We start from the raw sequence: 14,392 nt of genomic DNA, 5'->3' as shown, positions 1-14,392 counted from the left end.
TTTTTTACTTGCAAAATCGAAGATTTTTCAAGTATATTGGTCGGTTGTGTTTGTAGTTCTGTCTGTTTGTCTGTCTGTTTGTTTGTCACCGGCCTACAGGTCACAATTTTCAACCAATATTCACGAAACTTCACTAAATGGTAGAGTTGGTCAAAAGCAAGAAGCCTATTGTTTTGGGGTCAATAGGTCAAAAGGTCATAGACCAAAGGTCACCAACTTTGCTAAATTTCTAAAATCCGCAATTTTCATCCGATTGACTTGAAATTTGAAGAGGACTTGCATATCTGCTCATTGAATTCAACCACCAAGTATTTTTGAGGTCAACATAGGCCAAATGGTCAACATAGGCCAAATTTCTAAAATCCTCAATTTTCATCCAATTGACTTGAAATTCGAAGAGGACTTGCATATCTGGTCACTGAATTCAACCACCAAGTATTATTGAGGTCAACATCGGCCAAAAGGTCAACATAGGCCAAATTTCTAAAATCCTCAATTTTCATTCAATTGACTTGAAATTTGAAGAGGACTTGCATATCTTTTCACTGAATTCATCCACAAATTATATTTTAGGTGAACATAGGCTAAAAGGTCAACATAGGCCAAAAGGTCAAAATGGGCCACATTTCTAAAATCCTCAATTTTCATCCAATTGACTCGAAATTTGAAGAGGACTTGCATATCTGGTCAATGAATTCAACCACGTATTATATTTTAGGTAAACACAGGCCAAAAGGTCAACATAGACCAAATGTCTAAAATCACCAATTTCCATTTGATTGACTTTAACTTCTAAGAGGATTTATATATATGGTCACTGAATTCAACCACCATCTATTTTCGAGGTCAGCATTTTGAAGAGGACTTGCATATCTGGTCACTGAATTCAACCACATATTATATTTTAGGTAAACACAGGCCAAAAGGTCAACATAGGCCAAATTTATAAAATCACCAATTTCCATTTGATTGACTTTAACTTCTAAGAGGATTTTTATATATGGTCACTGAATTCAACCACCATCTATTTTTGAGGTCAACATAGGCGTAATTTTTAATATCCTCAATTTTCATCCGATTGACTTTAAAATTGAACAGCATTTGCACATTGAGTCACTAAATAGGGAAACTAACTATTTTTGAGGTCAAAAGGTCAAAGGTCAACTCAAGGTCAACCTTCCAAAATCATCATTTTCCATCTGAAAAATCGTCACTTTTCATCCTTTTGACCCGAGCTTTAATCAAGATTGTAAAGTTTAATCTCCATGAAATGGACAATTTGCTATACCAATGGAAAACTTTGGGGGGGGGGGGGGATGGGGTGGGGGGCGGATTTTGCAAGTATCGTGCTACGCATGACGTCTTCTTGTTTGTTTGTCTGTCTGTTTGTCACCGGCCTACATGTCACAATTCTAAATCGATCGTCACGAAACTTCACCAAGTTGTATAGATCGTCCCAATAGAGAAGCCTATTGATTTTGAGGTCAAAGGTCAAAGGTCATCTGGAGGTCACATTTCTAAAATCGCCATTTTAAATCCGATTGACTTGAAAATTGAATAGTATTTGTATATTGAGTCACTAAATAATTGGGAAATGAACTATTTTTGAGGTCAAGAGGTCAAAGGTCAAATTTTTAAAATCATCCATTTTCATCCAAAAAGCCGTGAATTCTCAACTGATTGACTTGGAAATTGAAGAGGACTTGCATATCTTGTCACTCAATTCAATCACCAAGTATATTTGAGGTCAACACAAGCCAAAAGGTCAACATCGGCCAAATTTCTAAAATCCTCAAGTTTCATCCGATTGACTTGAAATTTGAAGAGGACTTGCATATCTGGTCACTGAATTCAACAACGAAGTATTTTTGATGTCAACATAGGCCAAAAGGTCAACATAGTCCAAAAGGTCAACACAGGCCAAATTTCTAAAATCACCAATTTTCATTTTGAAGAGCAGGGCTCTTGCTTGAGACGGACGAAGTGACGGGCAAGACACAAACTCGTCCAAGAAGATGTTTATTGTAAAAACCAACTCGGGAACTCTGAAAAGCCCGTTTATCGGGCTGCATATATATCACAACCAGAAAGCACAACCGAAACGGAAAGCCACGCCTCTCAGGCGAGGCGCGTTTTGGTGGTCACGTGACTGACAGGTGCAAAGGATTATAACCGCACGCGCGGCACGCTTTGGTGGTCACGTGACCGGCCACCCCGGCGCCGTGGCTTGCCCGCCGGTTACGTCACCGGCTGGAGCAAGGAGATTCTGTTGTTGGTCTCGCTTGGGGGACCCATGGGTCGCTACACACGCCCCCCCAGAATGGACTTGATCCAGGAAGGTCAACCTGAGGGGGGTCCGGTGTGGTGGCGGGTGGTCGGATGGGGGGGTGCAGTGGACGGGGGGTGGCCGAGGGGCCGGGCAAGTCCTCGGGGGAGGCTGCCGAGGTTCCTCGCGGGCCTCCCGAGGTTGCAGTTCGCGGGTGCAGTGCCGAGAAGGCTCGAGCGGTGCACGCGAAAAGCGGGTGAGCCAACCGAGGGGCTGGTCAAGGCCTCGGGGGAGGCTGCCGAGGTTTCTCGCGGGCCTCCCGAGGAAGCAGGGTCAGAGAAGTAGTTGCGGTTGTAGTTGTAGTTGCGCGAGGGTGACGAAGCGGCCGTGCCGCGAACGTCAGCATGCGCGAAGGTGACGAAACATCCGTGCCGCGAACGTCAGTGCGCGCGAAGGCGACGAAGCAGCCGTGCCTTCGGAGGGTCTCGGAATAGGTTCGCCCCTCCGGTCGTAGAGGAGGAGCCGAGCGCGGTGCGCGAACCTCATAGTCATGGCTGCCGTCGTTACCGAAACTCCGGCATGTCGAAACTGCGGTCGAAACTGCGCCCGAAGCCATGCAGGAGAAGCCGGCGTCACCAGCCTAGGTGGCTTCCCTGGCTAGGGCGTGCTTGCCGTGTCCGTTCGCAGCCCCCAAATCCGTTCGGGGGCAGTCGAGGTCACCAGTGAAGAGCAGGGCTCTTGCTTGAGACGGACGAAGTGACGGGCAAGACACAAACTCGTCCGAGAAGATGTTTATTGTAAAAACCAACTCGGGAACTCTGAAAAGCCCGTTTATCGGGCTGCATATATATCACAACCAGAAAGCACAACCGAAACGGAAAGCCACGCCTCTCAGGCGAGGCGCACTTTGGTGGTCACGTGACCGACAGGTGCAAAGGATTATAACCGCACGCGCGGCACGCTTTGGTGGTCACGTGACCGGCCACCCCGGCGCCGTGGCTTGCCCGCCGGTTACGTCACCGGCTGGAGCAAGGAGATTCTGTTGTTGGTCTCGCTTGGGGGACCCATGGGTCGCTACAATTTCATTGACTTGAAAATTGAACAGCATTTGCACATTGAGTCACTAAATAGGGAAACTAACTATTTTTGAGGTCAAAAAGTCAAAGGTCAACTCAAGGTCAACCTTCCAAAATCATTTTTCATCTGAAAAATCATCACTTTTCATCCTGCTGACCCAAGCTTTGATCAAGATTGTCAATTTTAATATTGATGAAATGGACAATTTGCTGTATCAATGGAATTTCTTTTCTTGGGGAGGGGGGGGGGGCGGATTTTGCAACTATCCTGCTCCGCATGATGTCTTCTTGTTTGTTTGTTCGTTTGTGAGCGAGATGTATAAAAAAAATGCATGGACTGATTTGGACAGAACTTTGTGGACAGTTTGTGTTTGCGTAACACAAACAAATTAATTAGATTTTGGTGAAGATCCAGATTTGGATCTGAGAATTTTTTACGTGATTCATCACCATTGATAGATGGCGCCAAAAACTAAATTCGCACAATATTTGAAAACATGGTGGACAGATTCAGATGAAACAAGCGTTACGCCTAGGTCCCCCTTCGGTGAAGTGGTGAGTTGACAAAGTGGAAGACGCAAGGCGGCCATCTTGGATTTTGACGTGGCGACCCAATTTTCAATCGCGTTCGTCCTTATGCGTAGATACACCCACACACCAGATTAGAAGTTAGTAGTTCGTTTATTTTTCAAGATATTGTGCTCACAAGGTGCAGACATATACATGGTGGCGGCCATCTTGGATTTTGACGTGACGACCCAATTTTCAATAGCGTTCTTCCTCATGCCTCGATACACCCACACACCAAATTAGAAGTTAGTAGTTCGTTTATTTTTCAAGATATTCCGCTCACAAGTTTCAGACATACATGGTGGTAGCCATCTTGGATTTTGATATGGCGACCTAATTTTCAATAGGGTTCTTCCATATGCCTAGTTGCACCCACACACCAAATTCGAATTCGGTCCTTCGCTTACGCACGCACGCACACACGCACGGACGGAGGGGAAAACCATAGTCCCCCTTTCGCTCGGCGGTGCGACGGGGGACAAACTAGGTGGATGAGTTGGTTAGGTGATAATAACAAGCCGATTTGATTTTGGTGAAATTCCAGATCCGGATCCGGTCTATCAGTGGATACAAAACGTAAACTGTTCAATCTGAGGGACATATATGCTCCAATGAGTGTGTTCTCGTTTTGTTAGTGTGATAGACAGTAATAGAAAGGGGTAAAAAATTGAGAACACACCATTTAAAACACATGAGAGTCGGTCCGTGTTGGTATAAAAATTAAAGACAAATTTCCTCAATCCAATGTTGAGAGATGTTAGCACCGTGGAAGAAGAAGGTAAAGTGACGTTTCGGATGTGAGCCCCTCTTCAATTTTCTCTCAAATGCCTGAAATATCGTTTCAACTTCTTCTTCTTCCACAGCGATTACCATACGTACCTCAACCTTAGATTGAGGAAATTCAGTGTCCTCAAAAGAGGTACGATTGACAAATTACTCTTTTTTTTGTATTTCCCTGAATTAATGATCACCTGCAAACACAAACTTCCTCCAGGAGATGTCAACAAAAGAAGTCAACCAGTCGTGTACGACACCTACCATGTCCCTACCGCCACGACTAACTCCTGAGCCGTGGTGCACCATCTCTACTACAAAACCAAAAACTTTACATGGTCACGTCACAATGCTCAAGACCCCCACGTATCACGCTGAATCAGGTGATAAAACACACAACCAAATTCAAAGTTTTCAGAGTACGAGCAGTTGTTGTAACACCACATGTTCGACAACCAAACGTTGATCTCATTGACCAGTGCATGAGGTTTGGGTTGCACGAATCTGCGACTGTCCAAATGGGGGAAACAATGAGGTCACAATGAGGTCACAATGAGGAAATGAAATGGTTGGAAACCCCTGGTTCAGAGTGTAGTGTGCGCTAGTCCAATTGATGTACAGATGCCATGTGGCTTTACAATCAACCGGACTATCAAGGACGCCTATTCGCAGTAGTTGTACCCACAATGCAAGCCGGGGGCCAAATCTGCCCAGCTGCCTGGATTCGTTAGGGCAGCGCGGTCACGGTCAGTGCCGATCGGTCCCCATAGACCAACCCTTTCCCTCTTGTGTGTCTGTCTGTCTGTGTGTCTGTCTGTGTGTCTGTGTGTGTGTGTGTCTGTCTGTGTGTGTGTGTGTGTGTGTGTGTGTGTGTGTCTGTGTGTGTGTGTGTGTGTGTGTGTGTCTGTGTGTGTGTGTGTGTGTGTGTGTGTCTGTGTGTGTCTGTGTGTGTGTGTCTGTGTGTGTCTGTGTGTGTGTCTGTGTCTGTGTGTGTGTCTGTGTCTGTGTCTGTGTCTGTGTGTGTGTGTGTGTGTGTGTGTCTGTGTGTGTGTCTGTGTGTGTGTGTCTGTGTCTGTCTGTATCTGTCTGTGTCTGTCTGTGTCTGTCTGTGTCTGTCTCTGTCTGTGTCTGTTTGTGTCTGTCTGTGTCTGTCTGCGTCTGTCTGTGTCTGTCTCTGTCTGTGTCTCTGTCTGTGTCTGTGTCTGTCTGTGTCTGTCTGTGTCTGTCTGTGTCTGTCTGTGTCTGTCTGTGTCTGTCTGTGTCTGTCTCTGTCTGTCTCTGTCTGTCTCTGTCTGTCTGTGTCTGTCTGTGTCTGTCTGTGTCTGTCTGTGTCTGTCTGTCTGTCTGTCTGTGTCTGTCTGTGTGTGTCTGTGTGTGTCTCTCTCTCAATTAAACACAATAATTCTGGGCCATGTACGAAGGAAGCACACGGAGGGAAATGGAGGGTAGTTTCATGTATGGGGGCAGTGGGGAGAACATGACAAAAGGAAAGAGAACAAGGTGCAAGGAAATCATTTTACACACATCACATTCGAAACATTCTGCGATAAATAAACCATTTTGACCTTTCAAAACCCTTCGATTGAAAATTTCCTCACTCCGTGAACTATCTTCCAACCAATAATTGACTGACCTTTGTGTGTCGGATATCAGTGAGAAACTTACAATATAAACGAAAGTATTTCAGGGGCATTCTATCAAGAGAGCTAAGTAATTGAAAAATAAATGCATTGGATGTGACTTTAAATAAATAAATAAATTAATAAGATCATTGAAAAGCAAGATTGTAAATCTTAATCATTCCCCCAAGTCCACACTCCACTCACTTCCACTTCCTCTTTCCCCAATGGAATTGCCTCTCAATCCTTGTCTTGATCTTTCTTCCCTCCAATATTTCAACGCAATGCCCTCCCCCCCCCCCCCCCCCCGCCATGCCTGTTAATCCCTTCCACTCCTCACCGACTGACCATCCCTCTCTCCAGTATTATTTATTTTTAAACATTGATCCAAGCCTTGTGTTCCGAATAGGGTTGCCCGTCTGCCCATCTGTCTGTCTGTCTGTCTGTCGCCTACAGGTCACAATTCTACACCGACCTTCACCAAACTAAACCAACCGGTAGAGCTAGTCAAAAGCTAGAAGCCTATTGCTTTTGAGATGAAAAGGTCAAAGGTCAAGGTCACAACAAGGTCATGTTTCCGAATTTTTTGAGAGAACTTGGCACAATCATCATTGAGACTTCCTGTTTGCATCGCTACACTTTTAAATTGGTCAAAACTTTAAAACTCGACCAGCACTTTAAAATCAGTGATTGGTCAATCACTTCTGGGCAGCCATTTTCTCAAGGGATCAAGGTAAAAGATTTGGACATGAGGGTCAAATTTATAAAATTGTCAATTTTCATCTGATTGGCCTGACATTTGAAACGATTTGCATATTGGGTCAGGACTTAAGACACTTATGTGATCACCAACTTCAAGCAAGCTCCAGGCTGATGTACTAAATAGGATGAAAAAGCCAATACTCAACAATACCTTTCTTGCTTCCTTGATGTGCTTCCGGACAATCTGCTTTATCGTCGGCACATACTCCCCGACAGGTGGGTGGAAATGCACCGCGACATTGGTGGCCCCCAAGAAGTGGGTGGGGGAAGGCCAACCCAACTCCAGGTCTGGAACAGATATCTCAGAGTCCATGGGCCAGTAGGTTCCCGAAGACGAGCTACAAAGATCCGTTTCATGTTCCATTATATCACTGCCGATAAGGCTTCCGCCAGGCCGGTCATCTCGCACCAGGGGCCGTTGCAGGTGGCGCTCAATGTGCTCGAGGTCGATCTCGGAGAGGAACTCTGGAAGCCTCTCACGCTCCAGGAAACTGAAGTAAGCATCGCGTCCTTCCTCGATCAGTATGTCGATGGCGATGCGGTATTCCTCTTTGTAATATGGAGGCTGCAGGAATTCTTGGTAGGACCAGTCTGCACCCAACGAAGAATGCTGGGACAGTCGAGCCATATTGAGTAGAGCACTGACTCACTGCTCACACACGAGAGATAACGACACAATCAACAATTTATAATGTACACTCAAGCAGTTATACCCATTGTGAACTACCACCAACGCCGTTATGTTCTGCATCATTCAGCAAAAAATAACTGATCATTCTTTGTCATTCTGTATCATTTAGCAAAAGCAAAAGAAAAGTTGATGCTTCAACATCACCCCTTCGTTGGAGCAAAACGACAATGAAAAGTTAGTGCCCGAAATGTCAGCTTATCCTTGCTTCCCACGGCAGTTGGCATACCTCAATCAACCTTCTGTCAATCTCCGCATCCGTTGGACTACCTGTGCACTGATGCAGATATATACTACTACTAGCCTTCACTAGCAAGACTACTACTAGCCTTCACTAGGTCTTCATTCCAAATGTCCTTTATACATTTCCTAAGATTTGAAATCTCCACTCAATTCTAAAAATGCTACATGATGTGTACCACCTGAAACTGGCATGACAAAAACGGCTTTTCAGTAACAAATACTTATTGGCACCATCACATCACGTCACACCAGGGTATGGGAAAGTAGGTGCAGTCCTGTGATCATCCCGGTCTACACAACTTAGCGACTGCACTGCACATATGCCAAGAACTATTGGTCTGAAATATCTGGTTCCACCAGTACAGGTCTAGACTATTTTTGAAGGAAGTAACGTTTACATCCTCAACAACACTTTGTAGAAGTCAATTCCATTCGATTCCGACTCTCTGGCTCAATAACCTGTTTCTCACTTCCACTCTGGACCAACTCAAACAATTTTAGTGTCCTCTTGTGGTTGTGTTTGTGGTAAGTGTGAACAAGTGATTGACTGGACCCAGAGCTTCCGGTCATGTCACCCCCTTCGACATCTGTAATACAACGAGTGCAGGTTTAGTATATCCAGTGGTTGTCGTTCAGTATCTTGGTTTGGGGCGTATAGAAAGAGTATATACCCATATTGTGTGCACATGCAGGAATTAAAAAGTTGGGTTGGCTTTACCCATCAATAATGTACGACTAGACGGGTAAACGCAGAGACATCAGTTATGAACGTGAATCCACATAGGACACCGATCTCACCGATTACCGCATGTGGTATGTGTTTTGGTGGTGGGAGCTGCACTGAGGGTCAAAGGTCTCAACCTCCTTCAACTGAGCAGGTTTTAACCGCAAATTCCAACCCTAGTGAATTGTTTACTTGTCAAGTCATGTCAAAACTTTGATGTACCCAACTGTTTTCTTTTCCAGTGCAGACTTTAATTTATATCTGTATTTCACAATTCAGCATCTGTTAGACAAGGCGGTACAAGGAACTAGGCTTCAGGGCCATTTGACCCCTCATACATGTGCTGTATCAATACCACATTAAATCAATATATCAAGAGTACATCTGGCTGCAACTTCCCCTCCCCTCTGCTCCTACCACGCATTTGTCTGTGTGTTGTATCATCCTCCAAACAGTGACGACTCCATCTACATCTCTCTCAAATGACTTGGACAAACTTTTAACGACTAATCCCAACTTTCTCTTCCTCGTATGTGGCGATTTCAATTGTCACCATGCAAAGTGTCTGGGTGTTGGAACCTCTCTCACCAGTCATGGCACTTCAACAAATGACACTGAAGTGACTGTGATCTCTGACTCCATGGGATTGACTCAATCTGTGAATTTTCCCACACAGAATTTCCCCACACTTCCTTCTGACTTTGGCCATGAACAACTTCAACACCAATGTATCTTGCAATATCCTCTGCCCCAATTGCTTCAACTGATCATGTGCTTGCGAAGGTCAGCATCATTCTCAGAGAGCTGCCCAAGTACTGGTGAGTCTGGCAGCTCACTGATGCAATCTAGCAAGGACTGCAAGCAGCCATCTCACTTCAGGACTAATCTCACAAATCTACCACCTCTGATGTTAACTCAGCCTGGGAATTCTTCCACAGAAACCAGCTCTCTCTTATGCACAGATGCAGATTCATATATATATATATATATATATATATATATATATACAGACTTGGCATTTTATATGGAATATTTTTTTTGTGGGGTGAACTTACTTTTCAAGATGTCTTAGAACCAAAAGTTCATTGGAATTATGTTGAAATTATTCTAGATTTTGTTAATGTGACCTTTAAAGGAAACAAAAACCACATTTGACATTTTGAAACAAATAAATTGATCCTTGAAAGTGATGTAAACTGATATCGAACACAATTCATGGACAGTACTGTGTTAAACTTCTGTACGTTTTCCAGAAGTATCTCTTTATTTTGCACATTAGCCAAATTTTTTTTTAACAAAAACAAAAGTTAAATTACGACTGGGATTACGGACAGTAAAATTACAGTTCAGTACTTCGTGTAACCCCCATGAGCATTCAGGAGAGCACGGACACGTTGAGGCATGCTGTTCACGAGATTTGCCAAGGTTTGGACAGGAATCTCTTGCCATGCAGTGACAATAGCCTGCTGCAATTCACGCACAGAGGTCGGCTGCTGGTCCAAGTGGTCGATTTGACGCGTTAATTCTGCCCACAAGTTCTCTATCGGATTCATATCCGGGGACATGGCAGGCCACTCCATATGCTCTACACCACGGGCAGCAAGAAAGTGTTGGATCATGCGAGCACGATGAGGCCGTGCATTGTCATCTTGGAAGACAAAGTTTCCTCGAAAGGCTGCACGAGCAAATGGAAGCATTGTTTCTTCCAGAATGGCCCTGTACTTGAACTGGTTCAGGTTTCCATTCAGAACAACCAGGTTAGTTTTGCCCCCTGCATGAAAAGCAGCCCAAACGGTCACCCCACCACCTCCAGCTTGGACTCTTGGCACTATACCATCTTTGTTGTAGGCTTCATGCACTTGTCTGCTCACTCGGATGCAGCCATCTTGACGATAGACCAGAAATCTAGACACGTCACTGAAGATCACATGATTCAAGTGTCCTGGCTGCCATTGACGGTGCTCTCTAGCCCACTGCAATCGGCGCTGGCAGTGTTGTCTGGTTAGGCGTGGCTTTCTCAGGGGACGCCTGGCACGATAGCCTGCTTGAACCAGTCGTTGGTTGACTAGCCTTCTGGATACAGGCACATTTGTCAGTTGCTGCCACTCACCCCGAAGCCGATTAGCTGACTTGGTACGGCCATTGCGGACTAACCGGTGCAGCTGGCGATCATCCCTCCTTGTGGTTCTGCGGAGACGTCCTGGCCTCGGTATTGGATTAGGGACACCCCTCTGAGCATTTCGTTTCAGGATCTTTGACACCAAACATTGAGTGATGCCATACTCCCGAGCAATAGCACGCTCTTTCATGCTGTAATTTCGTAAAGCCACCACTCCATGACAAACAGCATTGTCGAATTGACGGACCATCTCCAGAGGAAGCGGCAATAACTTTTGGAGACGTGCAGCAGTTGTTTTCCACTAATACAGAACGCAACAACCCTTGTATACCCGACTGTGAAGCCAATCGTCAAATGCACCTGTCTGTACATTTTGCCACGCCACCTGTGATATAATCCTGTTGTTGACTTCTTGCTGCGACAGACAATCAGTGACATGGTTCTTTTAACAAACAAATCACCAAAGTGTAAAAGAAACTCACCAGATTGATATGCTAAGTTAAGAAAGTAAACCCAAGTCAAGAAAAAAAATATATTCCATATTAAATGCCAAGTCTGTATATATATATATATATATATATAGTATATATATATATATTTCCCACATATATATATACATATATATATATACATATATATATATACATATATATACATATATATATATACATATATATACATATATATATATACATATATATATACATATATATATACATATATATATACATATATATATACATATATATATATATATATATATATATATATATACAGACTTGGCATTTAATACGGAATATTTTTTTTGTGGGGGTGAACTTACTTTTCAAGATGACTTAGAACCAAAAGTTCATTGGAATTATGTTGAAATTATTCTAGATTTTGTTAATGTGACCTTTAAAAGAAACAAAAACCACATTTGACATTTCGAAGCAAATTAATTGATCCTTGAAAGTGATGTAAATTGATATCGAACTCAATTCACGGACAGTAGTGTTAAACTTCTGTACGTTTTCCAGAAGTATCTCTTTATTTTGCACATTAGCCAAATTTTTTTTTAAAGAAAAACAAAAGTTAAATTACGACTGGGATAACGGACAGTAAAATTACAGTTCAGTACTTCGTGTAACCCCCACGAGCATTCAGGAGAGCACGTACATGTTGAGGCATGCTGTTCACGAGATTTGCCAAGGTTTGGACAGGAATCGCTTGCCATGCAGTTACAATAGCCTGCTGCAATTCACGCACAGAGGCAGGCTGCTGGTCCAAGTTGTCGATTTGACACGTTAATTCTGCCCACAAGTTCTCTATCGGATTCATATCCAGGGACATGGCAGGCCACTCCATATGCTCTACACCATGGTCAGCAAGAAAGTGCTGGATCATGCGAGCACGATGAGGCCGTGCATTGTCATCTTGGAAGACAAAGTTTCCTCGAAAGGCTACACGAACAAATGGAAGCAATGTTTCTTCCAGAATGGCCCTGTGCTTGAACTGGTTCAGGTTTCCATTCAGAACAACCAGGTCAGTTTTGCCCACTGCATGAAAATCAGCCCAAACGGTCACCCCACCACCTCCAGCTTGGACTCTTGGCACTATACAATCTTCGTTGTAGGCTTCATGCACTTGTCTGCGCACTTGGACGCGGCCATATTGACGATAGACCAGAAATCTAGACTTGTCACTGAAGATCACGTGATTCCAGTGTCCTGGCTGCCATTGACGGTGCTCTCTGGCCCACTGCAATCAGCGCTGGCGGTGTTGTCTGGTCAGACGTGGCTTTCTCAGGGAACGCCTGGCACGATAGCCTGCTTGAACCAGTCGTTGGTTGACTAGCCTTCTGGATACAGGCACATTTGTCAGTTGCTGCCACTCAGCCCTAAGCCGATTAGCTGACTTGGTACGGCCATTGCGGACTAACCGGTGCAGCTGGCGATCATCCCTCCTGGTGGTTCTGCGGGGACGTCCTGACCTCGGTATTGGAGGAGGGACACCCCACTGAGCATTTCGTTTCAGGATCTTTGACACCTGACCTTGAGTGATGCCATACTGCCGAGCAATAGCACGCTCTTTCATGCCGGAATTTCGTAAAGCCACCGCTAAATGACAAACAGAATTGTCGAGTTGACGGACCATCTCCAGGGGGAGCAGCAATAACTTTTGTAGACGTGCAGCAGTTGTTTTCCACTAATATAGAACGCAACAACCCTTATGTACCCGATTGTGAAGCCAATCGTCAAATGTACCTGCCCGTACATTTTGTCACGCCACCTGTGATATAATCCTGTTATTGACTTCTTGCTGCGACAGACAATCAGTGACATGGTTCTTTTAACAAAGAAATCACCGAAGCATAAAAGAAAGTCACCAGATTGATATACCGAGTTCAGAAAGTAAACCCAAGTCAAGAAAAAAAATATTCCATATTAAATGCCAAGTCTGTATATATATGTACTAGCTGAGGTACCCGGCTTCGCCCGGGCTGAATAAGAATAAGACAAATATATGATGAAAAGAACATGTATATTTTAGAGCAATATCACAGTACATTTCCTACATGACGTTTTGTCAATTTTCAATTTCTCAAAACCTCTGGGTATACAATATTTCTGGTTTTCTTACTTGGTGCCAAGATATAAAGATTGCTTGGTTTTCCAACCCTCGAGCAGCCCACGTACAGCTGGCCATGGGCAAACACTTGTTCTGTGAAGTTCAGGCCTACAACCTTCATTGATTGCCCCTGCGCCTTGTTGATGGACATAGCAAAACATATCCTGATGGGGAACAGAATCCTCTTGAAGGAGAATGGAAGGTCAGGTGGAATAAGTGGTATCCTTGGAATGAATACTTTCTCTCCTCTGTATTGTCCTGAGAGGATGGTTGCCTCTAGGACATGCGGCATCATTTGCTGGATTGTCATTCGTGTTCCATTACACAGCTTTGGTGGATCAAGATTCCTTAGAAGCATGATTGGTGCTCCCACCTTGAGAATCAACCTATGTGTTGGGAGTCCTTGAGGCTGAAGACTGTTGAGAAACTCAGTTGGGAAGTTTACTGCCTGATCTTCATCTGTCACTTTGTCAAGAGAATCATAATTTATTTCATGACCGGGAAGTTGGTGGAGGAGCAAATTGTTGATCTCTTGAACAGCATTGTTCTTGGGGGCCAAAATGGCTCTTTCGGCAAGCCATGATGAGTCCTGGAACTGGGTCTCCATATTGGGAAAGACCTTTTTGATCAAGTCATCTTTTGTTTCAACAAACTGTCCAAATGGTAGAATTATTTGTTCTGATGCATCTTGAGGGTATAAGCCATTGCCAACTTTCAAAAGCTGGCTTGAGAATGCCCCTGCAGTGTTGTCACCAAGAAGGTGGACTCTCATGTTGGTATTCAGGGTAAGTCTTTGCACATGTGGCCAGAGGAGATAAGAAGACTTGATACAGGCCTTGACTTGATCTGCTCTTGTGCCCCGTTGGATGACTGGGAGAGTCTGACGAAAGACTCCAGCCAGAACAGTTGTCACACCACCCATGATTTTCTTGTTGTTGCGA

At 44.3% G+C, this 14,392-nt stretch overlaps 1 protein-coding gene across 4 annotated transcripts in view; it reads right to left on the bottom strand.

The window, feature by feature from the left end:
* Positions 1-6,704: 6,704 nt before the first annotated feature.
* The window catches only part of LOC137436766 (protein FAM83H-like), a 45,545-nt gene continuing 37,857 nt past the window's right edge, over positions 6,705-14,392 (bottom strand). For all 4 annotated transcript variants that reach the window (XM_078786765.1, XM_078786768.1, XM_078786767.1 and 1 more), the window contains one exon: positions 6,705-7,716. In XM_078786765.1, coding sequence (XP_078642891.1) covers positions 7,078-7,695 — 618 coding nt within the window. In that variant the 5' untranslated portion in view covers positions 7,696-7,716 and the 3' untranslated portion in view covers positions 6,705-7,077. The remainder of the gene's footprint in view (positions 7,717-14,392) is intronic.

This window comes from Myxine glutinosa, chromosome 11, assembly GCF_964187855.1.
Source record: "Myxine glutinosa chromosome 11, kmMyxGlut1.1, whole genome shotgun sequence".
In the NCBI taxonomy this organism is placed as follows: Eukaryota; Metazoa; Chordata; class Myxini; order Myxiniformes; family Myxinidae; genus Myxine; species Myxine glutinosa.
This window is presented reverse-complemented; position numbering and strand designations above follow the sequence as displayed.